The 15756-nt window shown below is 42.9% G+C and overlaps 1 protein-coding gene across 2 annotated transcripts in view; it reads right to left on the reverse strand.

The window, feature by feature from the left end:
• Nucleotides 1–15756, reverse strand: part of mtx2 (metaxin 2) — a 73353-nt gene that overhangs the window by 26518 nt on the left and 31079 nt on the right. The window contains exon 4 of one of the 2 annotated variants that reach the window (XM_085986097.1): nucleotides 13104–13199. The exons of the other annotated variant lie outside the window; for it this stretch is intronic. Coding sequence (XP_085842223.1) covers nucleotides 13104–13187 — 84 coding nt within the window. The 5' untranslated portion in view covers nucleotides 13188–13199. The remainder of the gene's footprint in view (nucleotides 1–13103; nucleotides 13200–15756) is intronic. 2 annotated transcript variants of the gene reach the window in all.

Below are 15756 nucleotides of genomic sequence, written 5' to 3' on the forward strand. Positions count from 1 at the left end.
AATATTGTACAGTGTAAAATCTGTCTACATAAAAATAGTCACTGCATTCAAAGCAGTTCATTGTGGGTGAAGTGCTTTGAGACATTGCTCAGGTGCATGATGAAATGCTATATAAATGTGTTTTTTTTCCCCCCTTAACAAGCTGTATCTAGCCTACTAACATGGGTCCTACTTTGTTGGGGTGAGAGGGGACCATTGCAGCATTCTGAGTAGTAATTGTAATGGAGATTGTGTGCAACTGGACTGAATAAATCTTTTTTTTTTTTTTTTACTGTCCTGGTGAGTTACCGGGGCCTATTTTTGAAGTTAATAGTTGCCAGAAGGCAAATCATAGCAATCCCCCATCTTCTCGCAAGGTCTAATAGTTTTAATTTTAGAATACCAGACCTCACTCCGACGTTTTCCTTCTTCATGCACAAGTTACCACCGCTGCCACTTCTCCCTCATTCAGAACAGTCCTGTACTAAACATCTAAGCATGCCATAAACAAATTCTTTATACAGCATCCGTTGGCCATAAACAAATGCTTTATACAGCATCCGCTGGGAAAAAAATGTGAAGCATGGAGGAAATGTTGGCCATATCTGTGGGGGCAATGCATTATGATTGGCAAACCAATAAAAAACACTTTAAAACACCGAACTGTGTGAGCATATCTCGGAGAAAAAAACTTTTCCAGCTACATTCCATTATTTACCCGTAAAAATAAATTTCACAACATAATAAACACACACAAATTTAAAATTTAGCAGTAAACGTTACAATATTTTCATCGGTTGTGGCTTCACAGGCCTCTCCTTCAGAAGCCTTGGACCTCCTTTCTGATCCATTCCCCGAGCTATTAGGCTTGTTCTTGGCATTAACTCTTATGCTAACCCTGTGGTCCTCAATCTTACGTTAAGTTGCCCACCCTGCCTTTCAGGCCTCTCTACTCTCTGTTTTTTCTACTCTCTGCACGTAGAACCTTTGGCGTTAGCTGTGGCTCAGGGACAGCCAAATTGTGGCTAAAATATTCAACTTGGACTGGTGAAAAAGGTAGGGATTTCAGCATTGTACCATTTTATGTTATTAGGAAATAATTTGAATAATGAGAAATCTGCAGCCAGCTTCATTAATTGGGAGAATGCTCGAGCTGGAAAATAGAGCCAATCCTGTGCAAAATCAGTGCAGTTAGTGCTGGTGGATGCTGACAACAATGTGCCGGGACAGAGGCTTCATCAACCTAAAAATGATTTGGGGCCAAATAGTCCCAAGGCAAGAACTTGCTACATTAACTTTTAGCACAGCATGTGGGGCGGTAATTCACCCACAGAATGCCACATAGTATATGTAACGAGGAGTCTGGGTAGTGTGAGCTGGCAAGAACTGTCAGAAGTTTAGCATACTGACTACACGAGAGGTCACGTGGGGGCAGGTGAACAACACTGACCTTGCTTTGCAGTCTGAGCTCAGAGGGTCATTTCATCCTAAGAATTAGTTATCAGTTCATCGGGGTGCCTGGTATGGCACAATATGAATCAACATCACTTCAAGGTAGCCTTCTGTGTCTTACATGTTAAAGGGAAAGATATAGTGGTCACATAAACAGCACATTAGCTGGGAGCAGAGTGAGCATAAGGAACTTGCGAAGTTTTCAGCCTGTCACATGCAAACCTGGCTATGTGAGGGCATTTGTGCAAAGGACAAACATAGGCAATGCAATCAAGCAACACTAATGGCCTTTGCCGCACAGTGTACAAAAGTGCGATGTGCTGGAGATGATAGTTACAGTGGGAATGCATCTCATCAAAAAGAACTCTACACCTCCCATGGAAAGAATTGTCAGCATTATTCTGTGTCGTTTAGCTGTGCCAAACAAGCTACCGGAGCCACGTCAGTAGCACCAGTGAGTAACATTCCTCCGGGGGTGGGGGAAGAGGTGTATGATGGAAGTGGAGTCCCATCTTGTTTGAAACCATATATCTGTTTCATATAAAATAGATTACAAATTTAGAATGAAATTCTGTTATTTGTTTTCTGAAAGGAATTCTTTTGTTGTGAAACAATATGCAATTCTATCTAGAAATAGCTATTAGCTTCGGGGGGCAATAGTCCCCCGGGAGTGAAGTCATCACACTAGTTTTATTAGAAATCCAATTCTGTCTTTGAAACAGACATTTACATAATAAAGAAAAAAAAATAATAGTTCCTAAATGTGGATCTCAGGGCCAAATTATTTGATATACAAGTCAGGTGTTATAAAATAATCTAAGCCATCCGTACACGAGAAATGTGCCTGCAAGCTAAACTTGATTAAAGACACTTCTGCATGTCAAATGTGAAAGGGCTTTGATTTGGCACAGCAAAAGCCTGCCGATAGAAGTATAAGTGCTGCTGGCTTTCTCTATGCAATACCTTTGCTTCAACCAATTGTTTCTACATTGAATAGGTAAGGTGGAACTCCATAGCTGGAAGTGCACTCACATTATGATTTTCAAAGACTCTGTTGAAACATTCTAAAAAGGACTAAAATTTCAGACATGTTATTATTTTGGTTTTAGAAGTAGTTTAAAGAATGCAAGTCAAATATTTACTTTTGAATTATCAGCTGCATGTCTTTTATCTCGGTGTATTAAAATATTTAAAAAATAAATTTGATTAATTTCAGCCTGAACGACAGTCTGACAGCGTGGTATTTTCTTCCTTTCGGAAAGCATGGGAGTGCCTGTTGGGCAGCCTGTGTAACCTCTGACATGAAATATCTCAGTGAAAGATAATCGTTAATCTTGTGGCACACTACTCCCATTCATGGCATGCATAAAGGTGTGAGTTTGCGATAATAAAGGACATAGATTTCTCTATGGAAACTGCATTCTGCTGTGAACATGAATAAAGAAAATTGGGAGAAAGCCTGAATTGTCACATTGAGATGTGCGCCTCATCTTTTTTGGGGTGGGGGGGGGTCAAGCAAACTTGTAATTTTTCTCATCCATTGTTAGTGAAAAACAGTGTTTACAATGTTGAATACTCAGATGAGCTTATTTCCAAAAGTACTTTTTTAATATAAAAGTACTATTTACATTTATGTTTTCCTTTATTTTATACTAACATCGACACCACCAAAATATCTTGTAGATTCTTTTATTTTACATCTTTCTAAGTTGCTTTTTTGTTCCCTTGTCTTTAAATTTAAAATCTGTGGTTCATGCTTTCTCTAATAATTTTCAGTAAAATTAATATACAGCAGTTTATTCTTCCTCCTTTCTAACTGCACAACTACAACCAATGTTGACAGTGCAAGCTATGGAATGGGACATTTAGTTAGCATTGTAGAACAATTGCAAAATAAAGGCAAGGAACAATTAGAAAAACTATGCTCAGACTCATCGAACAATGCTACAGGCGGTCCACTGGCAAATAATAATAATAATACATTTGATAAAGTCAGAAACTCCACAAGGAGACATGAACTCAGAAGCTCAAAAGAGTAACAGTGAACAGGAAGTTTAGATTTCATTACTTTACAGAGTTGGTGAATGTGTGAAATGCACTGCCCTGGGAGACAGTGCAGCCTGATTGTGTTGGTGAATGTGTGAAATGCACTGCCCTGGGAGACAGTGCAGCCTGGTTGTGTTGGTGAATGTGTGAAATGCACTGCCCTGGGAGACAGTGGAGCCTGATTGTGTTGGTGAATGTGTGAAATGCACTGCCCTGGGAGACAGTGCAGCCTGATTGTGTTGGTGAATTCAAGATGAAGCTGGATGCCTGTTCAGCAAGGAAATCGGTCAACTGAAATGACAAATGGACTGCTGTACAATATTTTTCAGACTTTGAGATCAGCCTGATGGACCATTAGGGTCTTTTCTGATGCTGTACATTCCTAAACTTGCAATCATTGGATTGACTGAAGAATTTGGCAATAGAAATACACAGCTTAATTAAAATTTCAACAGGTCCAAAAGTATCCTTGTCAAAATCATTACATATCTTTTATATGTTATAAGGAATAGTGGCCACCTGAAGGAAACAGTTCAAGTGGTATATTTGAAAATCCATTTGAAAACTTGCTACACTGTATTGCCCTTCACTTATATCTTCATCGAAACCTAATTTGGGGTGCTTGATGCTGGCACTGATTGAGGTGTAAGAAAATCTTCCATTCATCAGCAAAGATGTTTCTTATTTTGCTGAGTGCAGAATATTTAAATTTTCTCCTTCCACTTTTTCACTCTTATTTCAGATCTTTGTTCAGTGGCAGCAGTCCTCCTCCCAGTTCTCAGGCAATACCATTCTCAAGTTAGCTATTAGGTATGTGTGTGAAAAAAATCAAGGGGTACTCCAACTTTTCAACATTCCTGTGAGAAAGCAACTGGACTTCACTTACTATGCTTAGCCAAGTGCATGACCAAAATGAGGAACACCTATAGGAACTATACATCCCATCATTCTGTAGCATAGCAGAATGCAGTAATATTAAAATGCTGCCTCCATTTACCCAGCATCACTGTGGGATTTCTCCATACACTTTTGTCTTGTGCTAACAGCAAAGAGTTAGGCGCAAGCAGAAGCAGAAGTAGAAGCAGGCAAAGTCTCCTATGAACTGAAGCCTGTATCATTAAAAGAGCAATGGGAGGCCTTCAAAGAGGAGGTACTTCGGTGACAGACTCGATACATTCCCATGAGGGGGAAAAGAAGGGCATCCAAAGCTAGATCTCCCTGGATTACTAAAGATAAAAACAGAAAAAGGAAGCTTATGATAAATGTCGGGATCATAATTCAGTGGAGAACCAAGCTGAATACAAAAAGTACAGGGCAGAACTGAAAAGGGAATAAGAGGGGCAAAGAGAGAGTGTATGAGACTTGATTAGCAGGTAACAAATAGAAAAAGGGTAGTCAAAGGAAGGGTGGGGCTGATTAGGGATCACAAAGGAGATCTACTTCTGGAAGTAGAGGACATGGCGGAGGTACTAAATGAGTACTTTGCATCTGCCTTGACTAAAGAAGAGGATGCTGCCAATGTCACTGTAAAGGAGGTGGCAGTAGAGACATTGTATAGGATAAAAGTAAATTAAAAGGTTGGCAGCACTCAAGGTAGAAAAGTCACCCAGTCCAGGTGGGATGCATCCTAGGTTGCTGAGGGAAGCAAGGGTGGAATTTGCAGAGGCTCTGGCCACAATCTACCAATCCTCCTTTGATATGGGAGTGGTGCTGGAGGATTGCAAATGTTATACCCCTGTTCAAACAAAGGGGAGGGGGATAAACCCGGCAATTACAGGCCAATCAACTTAATGTCAGTGGTGGGGAAATTGAGAGAGACATTAATTCGGGACAAAATCGTTACTTGGAAAAATATGGGTTAATAAATGAAAGCCATTATGGATTTGTTAAAGGCAAATCATGTTTGACTAACTTGATAGAGTTCTTTGATGAAGTAAGAGAGAGGGAGGATGAGGGTGGTGCAGTTGATGTGTGTATGGGCTTTCAAAAGGCATTTGGTAAAGTACCACATAATAAACTTGTTAGCAAAATTGAAGCCGATGGTATTAAAGGGGTAGTGACTGCATGCATACAAAATTGGTTAAGGGACAGAAAGCAGAGGGTAGTGGTGAATGGATGATTTTCAGACTGGAGAGAAGTTTGCAGTGGTGTTCCCCAGGGGTCGACGTTGGGACCACTGCTCCTTTTGATATATATTAATGACCTGGACTTGGGTATACAGGGCATAATTTCAAAGTTTGCAGTTGACACGAAACTCAGAAATGTAGCAAACAATGAGGAGGATAGTAACAGACTTCAGGAAGACCTAGGCAGACTGGTGAAATGGGCAGAGACATGGCAGATGAAATTTAACGCAGAAGTGTGAACTGATTTATTTTGGTAGGACGAATGAGGTGAGGCAATATAAATTAAATGGTACAATTATAAAGGGGGTGCAGGAACAGAGGCGCCTAGAGATGTACGTACACGTCTTTGAAGGTGGCAGGACAAGTTGAGAAGTCTGTTAAAAAGGCATAGGGGCAGAGTACAAATGCTAAACCTTTATAAAACACTGGTTCGGCCCAAGCTGGAATTGTGACCAATTCTGGGCACCACACTATAGAAAGGATGTCAAAGCCTTAGAGAAGGTGCAGGGGAGATTTACTGGAATGGTACCAGGGATGAAAAACTTCAGCTATGTGGAGAGACGAGAGAAACTGGGGTTGGTCTCCTTAAGGTAGAGAAGGTTAAGGAGAGATTTGATGTAGGGATTGTGGATGCATTGGTAATAATTTTCCAAAACTCACTGGACTCAGCAAAGGTCCCGGCAGATTGGAAAACTGCTAATGTAACACCCTTATTTAAAAAGGGTAGTAGGCAGAAGGCTGGAAACTATAGACCTGTTAGCCTAACATCTGTGGTTGGTAAAATGTTGGAGTCCATTATTAAGGAGACAGTAACAGGACATTTGGATAAACATAATTTAATAGGACAAACTCAGCATGGTTTCATGAAGGGGAAGTCATGTTTGACAAATTTGCTGGAGTTTTTTGAGGAAGTAACATACAGGGTGGATAAAGGGGAACCAGTGGACGTAGTGTATTTAGGCTTCCAAAAGGCATTTGACAAGGTGCCACACAAAAGATTATTGCTCAAGATAAAAAATCACGGGATTGGGGGTAATATTCTGGCGTGGGTGGAGGATTGGCTCTCTAACAGAAAGCAGAGAGTTGGGATAAATGGTTCGTTCTCAGATTGGCAACCAGTAACTAGTGGTGTTCCGCAGGGGTCAGTGCTGGGTCCCCAACTCTTTACAATCTATATTAACGATTTGGAGGAGGGGACCGAGTGTAACATATCAAAGTTTGCAGATGATACAAAGATGGGACGGAAAGTAGTGAGTGAGGAGGACATAAAAAGCCTGCAAAGGGACATAGACAGGCTAAGTAAGTGGGCAGAGATTTGGCAGATGGAATACAATACTGGAAAGTGTGAGGTTATGCACTTTAGCAGGAAAAATCATCGAGCAAGTTATTATCTTAATGGCAAGAAACTGGAAAGTACTGTAGTACAAAGGGATCTGGGGGTCCTGGTGCACGAAACTCAAAAAGTTAGTATGCAGGTGCAGCAAGTGATCAAGAAGGCCAATGGAATGTTGGCTTTTATTGCTAGGGGGATGGAATATAAAAACAGGGAGGTATTGCTGCAGTTGTACAAGGTATTGGTGAGACCGCACCTGGAATACTGCATACAGTTTTGGTGTCCATACTTAAGAAAAGACATACTTGCTCTCGAGTCAGTACAAAGAAGGTTCACTCGGTTAATCCCGGGGATGAGGGGGTGGTCATATGAGGAGAGGTTGAGTAGATTGGGACTCTACTCATTGGAGTTCAGAAGAATGAGAGGCGATCTTTATTGAAACATATAAGATTGTGAAGGGGCTTGATCGGGTGGATGTAGTGAGGATGTTCCCAATGATGGGTGAAACTAGAACTAGGGGGCATAATCTTAAAATAAGGGGCTGCTCTTTCAAAACTGAGATGAGGAGAAACTTCTTCACTCAGAGGGTGGTAGGTTTGTGGAATTTGCTGCCCCAGAAAGCTGTGGAAGCTACATCATTAAATAATTTTAAAACAGAAATAGATAGTTTCCTAGAAGTAAAGGGAATTAAGGGTTACGGGGAGCGGGCAGGAAATTGGACATGAGTCTAGGTTCGGAATGGTCATGGCCCTGTGGGTAGTGGAGTGGGCCCAGGGGCCGTGTAGCCTGGTTCTGCTCCTACTGTGTTCTAATTCTGTGTTAGATTTCAGGAGATGGTTTTATTCCTGTTCCTGGCTGGGGTGGAGATCACCTTTACAGAAGGTAAGTACTGTAGAAAATATAGGGACAGAGTGATCTCCTGGAAGAATTTCGATCGCCTAGATGGGTCGGAGAGGAATTTCCCAGATTTTTTTCTCCCAAATTGGCCATTGGGTCTTTATCTGGTTTTTCGCCTCTCCCGGGAGATTACATGGGTTCGGGTGGATGCAGAGTGATAGAAGATTTGAGGTTAGGATCAGATCAGCCATGATCTTATTGAATGGTGGAGCAGGCTCGAGGGGCCGATTGGCCTACTCCTGCTCCTATTTCTTATGTTCTTATGTGTTCAAAGTCTTGAAGGGTGTTGATAGAGTAAATGAGAAATTGTTTCTAATGGCCGAAGGATCAGTAACAAGAGCACACAGATTTAAGGTAATTGGCAAAAGAACCAGAGGTGACATGAGGGGGAAAAAAATTGTGATCATCCAAAAACACTATCAGTTTCCACATGGACGCTGAAGACACTCAGCTCTACCTCACCACCAACTCCCTCGACCCCCCTGCTGTCTCCAAATTGTCACGCTGCTCATCCGACATCCAGTACTGGGTGAGCAGAAATTTCCTGCAACTAAATAGTGGGAAAACTGAAGCCATTGTCTTCAGTCTCGCCTTAAACTGCGTTCCCTAGCCACCGACTCCATCCCTCTCCCTGGCAACTGTCTGAGGCTGAACCAGATGGTTCGCAACCTTGGTGTCATATTTGACCCCGAAATGAGCTTCCGACCACATATCTGCGCCATCACTAAGACGGCTATTTCTACCTCCGTAACGTCGCCCGATTCCACCCCTGCCTCAGCTTATCTGCTGCTGAAACCCTCATCCATGTCTTTGTTACCTCTAGACTGGACTATTCCAACGCACTACTGGCTGGCCTCCTACCTTCCACTCGCCATAAACTTGAGGTCATCCAAAACTCTGCTGCCCATGTCCTTACTCGCACCAAGTCCCGTTCACCCATCACCCCTGTGCTCGCTGACCTACACTGGTTCCCAGTTAAGCAACACCTCGATTTTAAAATTCCATTGTTTTCAAATCCTTCCATGGCATCGGCCCTCCCTATCTCTGTAATCTCCTCCAGCCCTACAACCCTCCGAGATATCTGCGCTCCTCTAATTCTGGCCTCTTGAGCATCCCCGGCTTTAATCACTCCAGTATTGCCTTCAGCTGCCAAGGCCCCAAGCTCTGGTATTCCCTCCCTAAATCTCTTCACTTCTCTACCTCGATTTGCTCCTTTAAGACGCTCCTTGAAACCTACCTCTGACCAAGCTCGCATTGTTCGAGCGAGGCTAGATTTACTTAAAGCTACTTAAGCTTCACTAAAAACTAGCCTGCACCTCTTAAAGGTAGTCTGCACCTCTTAAAGGTGAGCTGCCTTCTGCTGATCAAAAATGGTAAAAGTGCTTCAGCACTAACACAAATGGCTCAATAGGCCAGGGAAAAGGCACCCAGGGTCTCGGACGCAGCACTCAAGCTTTGTGCAGGGGTCAACACTAGAAGAGAGGTCCTCTACCCACTGGGGGCTAGGAGGCCCTCCAAAAAGGATGTGGGACCAGATCGCCGAGGCGGTCACGGCCAGCAGTGTCGATCCCAGTACCTGGCTCCAGTACCCAAAAAAGACTCATGACCTCAGACGAGTGGCAAGGTCAGTGAATGCATCTCCTACCAACTGCACAACTAGCCTCACACACTGCTCAATGCACGACCCCGCTACCTCTCCCCCCGCATCACTCACCTACCACAATCTCTACCAAACACCTACCACAATCGCTACCAAACATGAGGCACATCTCACAATCCTAGCGTCACCTCACCCCCTTGGAGGAGACGGTGCTGGCCATTCTTGGCAGGGGCACGGCTGAACCCTTGGCCAGTGGCGGGCCTGAAAGAATACAAGTTGCTGGCAGCCTCAAACACTTTCCTCCTGCTCACATCCCACTTCCCTCTCATCCCACAATATCTTGTGATTTACAAGTTGCACATGGTGTAAGCATGCACCTCTTGCTTTACCACCCTCCCCTTACCACAACCCTACCCTTGTGCCTTCCTCATTTCAGGCACCCAAGAAATCCAGCCTGGCCAGCCAGTGGGTCAACAGGAAGAGGGAGAGGAGAATGAAGAAGAAACAACAGTCACTCGATTTGACGGTCCCAGCCACCAGCTCCTCGAGATCATCCTGCAAGGCCATCTGCAATGCCCCCACTGAAAGTCAGCAGCCTGCCACCAGCCATGCTGCAGCCACTGGGATAGCAGTGCATAAGAGCACTGCAAGGCACACGCAAGACACTCACTAAAGGAATGCACAAGGGTGATTAGTTGATTTTTTGATGTAATATTGGTTGCATATATGGATAAAGTTGGATTGGAAAGCTTGCTTTGTGGTGGCTTTTATTTCTGCATTGGGGCCAAGGGGATGCTATGATAGTCTGTAACAGAGGGAAGGGAAGATGCAAGACAAATGTTGAAAGGGATATTGGGGTTGTGTTCACTGGTACCGCAGGCAGCTGATTCGATCCCAGATATCCCAACCAGAAAGGGGTTGTCTGGGTTGCCTCCTTCCTTCCACTTCCTCCTCTGCCGCTTCCTCCTCCCTCTGCAAACAGCTTGTCCCCTTTGCTGCCTCTACTCCATCTCCATTTCATGCTGCAGCCCAAGGGGAACTGCAACTAGAGCCCCAGGACTGGGACTAAGTGGTTTTCTCAGAGGCCTTCCTTTAAGAGCCAAAGCCTTGCAAACGTCCAGCAGCACTCCCTGCACACTTTACACAACTTTTAAGTGTATTACACCCAGCTACTACTCCAATAAAATGTAAAGAAAGCAGTACAAAAGCACAAATCTAAACTTAGCTGAAAGTTGCGCATGTCCCTTTAAGTGAGTCTGTCGTTCTGCCGTGCATGCTTTGGAGAGTAGTTATTAGGAGTGGCAACGTCCAAAATACTAAATCGTGCGTCAATTCAGCGTTACACACCAATTGACTTCACGATCTGGCTCATCTAAATATCTGGATCGAGCACAGGCAACGGCAACGCTGCCAACCTGCCCAGAACAGCGGCCACGGCATGCCACATTGGAAGTGGGCAGAAGGCAGCTGCCATTTTTCTTCCAAACTAGCCTTAATGGCAGGCGCAAACGGGTCCAATTTCCCAGCCTGCTTCTATTTTAACTATAGTTATTTCAAAAATGTATGACATAAAATTTAGAAATTTTCCAAATTTGACTCAGGATAAAAACTCTGATTTTGTCATGATTACTCCAAATTAATTAAAAGAAAATGGGAAAAAAATGACACCTTGGAAAATAATAATTTTTATGATGAGGAATTAGAACCTTTCTCTATTCCCATGCAACTACAACTCATTTGACCTGTGAAATTACCAAAGATGTTCTCCGCACAGCAATCATCATAAGTCACAATTTAGTTTCACAATCCGGCAATGTAGTTGCTGTCACCAGTTGGAGACCTCTTGGACACTGTTAAGGTCACGTGAGGAGCATACTGAATTTCCAAAGTTCCATCTCCAGGTCAATGATATTTTCACTATTTTCTACAATCACACACAAGTTTAATATAATGACAGCAGAAGGAAAGGTACTTTACTGAAAAAAATGGCAATTCTCTTAAAACGTTAGCACTGCTCAGCATAACAGAAAATTGAGTATTTAAAAGTATTAGAAATTACAAAAGGAAGTTAGACTGAGTGTCACAGCGTAAAATTGGCAGGTATTCATAGTTTAGACTGATTATAACGTTTCCTCTGCAACAGTAATTAGGGGCATATGTACAGAATCTATTTTAGCTAGTGACCTGCTTCAGATAAAATAAATTCTCAGTTTATGCTAGCATCAAAATTGCTATCAACAATGAAGTAAACTTCTTGAAGGTCAGTCAGAAGTGTGCACTTTAATTTGTTTAATTAATTTCCAATGTTAGAGTCATTTGTTTACTTTATTCATTTTTTTCCCCAAATGCATTGAAAAGAAAATATTGAACATTCTAAATATTAAAATAGAACTTCAACTACCTGTGGGTCTAGCACTTTGAGATCGACCACTTTATAAAAACGTGCATGCTGGCTATAGCAAAAACATGAAAAATATCCACTAGGGGCTGCACTGTAGCACTAAAATTTGGAGGCCCAACAAGTGGCCTCAATGAGTAGTACGACACCAGTACGATGCCATGCTTTAATGAGCTTCCGACCTCACCTGTGCTGTTGTCGAAGTCCAGGCAGCATTCTCCATTTGGAGGAGGGGAGGGGCATGGAGGAGCATGAAAGATTACCAGATTGAAATGTTCACTGGGTAGGGGGGTAAGAAAACGATGCCTGGGAGCCCTCAGAGCCCACTTGGATGCAGGCAGTGGGGTGGGGGGGGGGGGGGGGGGGGTGTTAATGAAATGGGACAAAGTAAGCTAATAAAATCTAGAGGAAACTCAAAGATGTATGCCCCAAAACAAATTCAAACACAGAGGTCAATTTCATATCATTTTGTACTGTAACTGGTCTATACTGTGGGATGGAAAAATTAATATTTCACATTATGTTCATCTCCTGCAAGTTTAATTTAGGCACAAATATAAAGGTTAATCAAACTCAATAAAATAAAAGGGTTTTCTAAAATATTTTCCTTTGCAGCTTACCAAAACTAAAGTGTAGTTTACTGCTCTCCAAGCTTATTTCAGATTTTACACTTACAGTTCATAACTGAACTAATATGTCTGCAGTTACAAATGAAAACCACATTGCACCATTCTTCATTCCTGAGTCAGAATAAATTCCTAATCTGGTTAGTCTAATGGCTCTATTTGCAGTTTAACACAAATTAAGATGCTAATTATATTAAATACTATTTTAAACAATGTAACAAATTTCCTCAATCCTGTGAATGTAATTTACCATCTAGCTACAATCATTTTCAAAATCAATCTATTTTACACTGCTATGAACTGTACAAATGGTGTAACGTAATCTTATTGTTGTTCCGCATTAGCACAAATGAGGTCTACAAATGATAAATGAAGACACTGTACACTCACCAGTAAATTTAGGATTGTTATATTTGTTTTCTCATCACTCGTAGTACAAATTTACAGACTATGGCTTCTTAAGCATAAACACTCTGAATTAGTCAAAGCGGATTTTTTAATTCAATTTAATTTCTGCATATAACACTGCAGGGAATGCAGCATGCTAGAAGTAGATTCTGTCCTTCTGAGGATGCAATGGGGAAATCATCTAATGTACACAATTTAACACTAAAGTTTACATTTTGTTTCCTTCTGTCTATGCCACCTTAATGTCGGTAAAACAGGAGGCATCCTCTTTCGACTCTGACCAGCATCTGCGTGCCTCTGGCCTTGACTCCACAGCTGCCATCTCAAGCTAAATCTGAAGGGGTAGAATTTTGACAGTGCTTAATCCAAAACTTGAGCTTCCTTTCTCCAGTTTGTGTTACCAAGTGCTTTCTTGCACTTCCACCCTTCCCTCCACTCTGCTGAAACCTAATACACACCTTTTATCACTTCAAAGTGCACTTCTCTAATGCTGTCGCAGCTGGAACTCCACCCTGCCCCACCCCTTCGCCACAAATTATAATTTATTCAGAATAACCACAGCCACATTCCCAGACACACAAAGTGACGCACTCCCATCACCCCCCCACCCTGGCTCCCTTGTCCCAGTGAACTAACTAAATTTCGACCTCATCCATGACCTCATCTCACCGTATCTTGGCAATCTCCATCTCTAAGTGCTGCACACAGCCTCCACTCCTGACACCAGATTATACCTGGTATTCCATTCTTTCCACTTCACTTTTGCTGACTGCTCTTTATGTCTCTGCCTTCAAACTCCCCCCTTTAATCCCTCCAGCTTGCTACATCCTTCCTTTCAAAATCCTTATCTTTGAATGTGCATTAATTCTCCAACAGTTCTGTTTTTTCCTCCTTTTCAGCATTCACTATTTTCCCATTTCATAAAGTACGTTGAGATGTTGAGAAACACGAGTCATTATATGCATAAAGAATCCAATCATAAAGCATGTAGTTATTGATTTATTTCAAACAGACTTGGTTGCTTTCAGCTCTCTTACAAGCAGAGTTTTTTTTGTTGGTCATTCTGGATATATGTTTAGGACTAAAAGTAGGGAGAGAGGTGGTAACATCCTCCTTCCATCAGGTTTACCTCCTAGTAAAATCATTTTGTCAAGCCAGTGAACGTAATAGCACCATCATATTAGTGCATTTCTATCAGCTAAAAAGAAAGAGCGTGCAGTTATGTAGTGCCTTTCACAATCTCAGGATATCCCAAAGAGCTTTACAGCAATGAAGTACTTTTGAAGTGTAGTCTGTTGTTACTGTTCTAATGTAGTTATTACTCCACAACAAAAGCAGAATACTGCGGATGCTAGAAATCTGAAATAAAAACAGAAAATGCTGGAATTATTCAGCAGGTCAGGCAGCATCTGTGGAGAGAGAAAGAGAGTTAACGTTTCAGGTCGATGACCCTTCGTCAGAACTGGAAAAAGCTGGAGATGGAACAGGTTTTTAAGCAAGTGTAGGGGCGGGGGGGGGGGGGAGGGGAGGAAAGAACAAAAGCGAAGGTCTGTGATAGGATAGAAGGCAGGAGAGATTAAGAGACAAAAGGGATGATGGTGCAAGGCAAAAGGAGATGGTAATGGTACAAGTTAATAAACAAAAGATGGCTCTAGATGAAGTGTAAATGGCCATGGTAGAATGAAAGACAGCTGCCATGTGAGAGAGAAAAGAAAATGGAAAAAAAAGATAGGGGCAGAGGTTATGGTCTGAAATTGTTGAACTCGATGTAGAGTCCAGAAGGCTGTAAAGTGCCTAATCGAAAGATGAGGTGCTGTTCCTCGAGCTTATGTTGAGCTTCATTGGAACAGTGTAAGAGGCCGAGGACGGTGAGGACAGAGTGCGAGTGGAATGGAGAATTAAAGTGACAGGCGACCAGAAGCTCGGGGTCACCCTTACGGACTGAATGGAGGTGTTCTGCAAAGTGGTCAACCAATCTGCATTTGGTCTCCCCAATGTAGAGGAGACCACATCGTGAGCAGCGAATACAGTATACTAAATTGCAAAAAGTACAAGTAAATCGCTGTTTCACCTGGAAGGGGTGTTTGGGGCCCTGGACAGTGGGAAGGGAGGAGGTAAAAGGGCATGTGTTGCATCTCCTGTGCTTGCACGGGAAGGTGCCGGGCGAAGGGGAAGGGGTGTTGGGGGTGATGGAGGAGTGGACCAGGGTGTCGCGGAGGGAGCAGTCCCTTCGAAATGCTGAAAGGCAGGTGAGGGGAAGATGTGTTTGGTAGTGGGATCACGCTGGAGGTGGCGGAAATGGCAGAGGATGATCTGTTGAATGTGGAGGCTGGTGGGGTGAAAGGTGAGGACAAGGGGAACCCTATCGTGGTTCTGGGAGGGATAGGAAGAGGTGAGAGCAGAAGTGTGGGAAATAGAACGGACACGGTCAAGGGCCACGTCAACCACAGTAGAGGGGAATCCTCGATTGAGGAAAAAGGAAGACATGTCGGAAGCACTAGTATGGAAGGTGGCATCGTCAGAGCAGATGCGGCGGAGACGGAGAAACTGGGAGAATGGAATAGAATCCTTACAGGAAGTGGGGTGGGAGGAAGTGTAGTCCAGGTAGTTGTGGGAGTCAGTGGGTTTGTAGTGAATGTTTGTCAATAGCCTATCCCCAGAGATGGAGACAGAGAAGTCAAGGAAGGGAAGGGAAGAGTCGGATGTCAAGGTAGCAAATCATAAACCAAAAAGGGCAACTCAGTAACTGAAATTTGTAAACTGACAACTGGGTATGGACCATGTGAAGGTGCAGGAAGGGTGGAAATTGGAAGCAAAGTGAATGAAATTTTCTAGTTCAGGGCGAGAACAGGAAACGGCACCGATAGTCATCAATGTACCAAAAAAGGTGA

The sequence above is a fragment of the Somniosus microcephalus genome, chromosome 4 (genome assembly GCF_052327205.1).
Source record: "Somniosus microcephalus isolate GS21.2 chromosome 4, FLI_Smic_1.0, whole genome shotgun sequence".
Taxonomy (NCBI): Eukaryota; Metazoa; Chordata; class Chondrichthyes; order Squaliformes; family Somniosidae; genus Somniosus; species Somniosus microcephalus.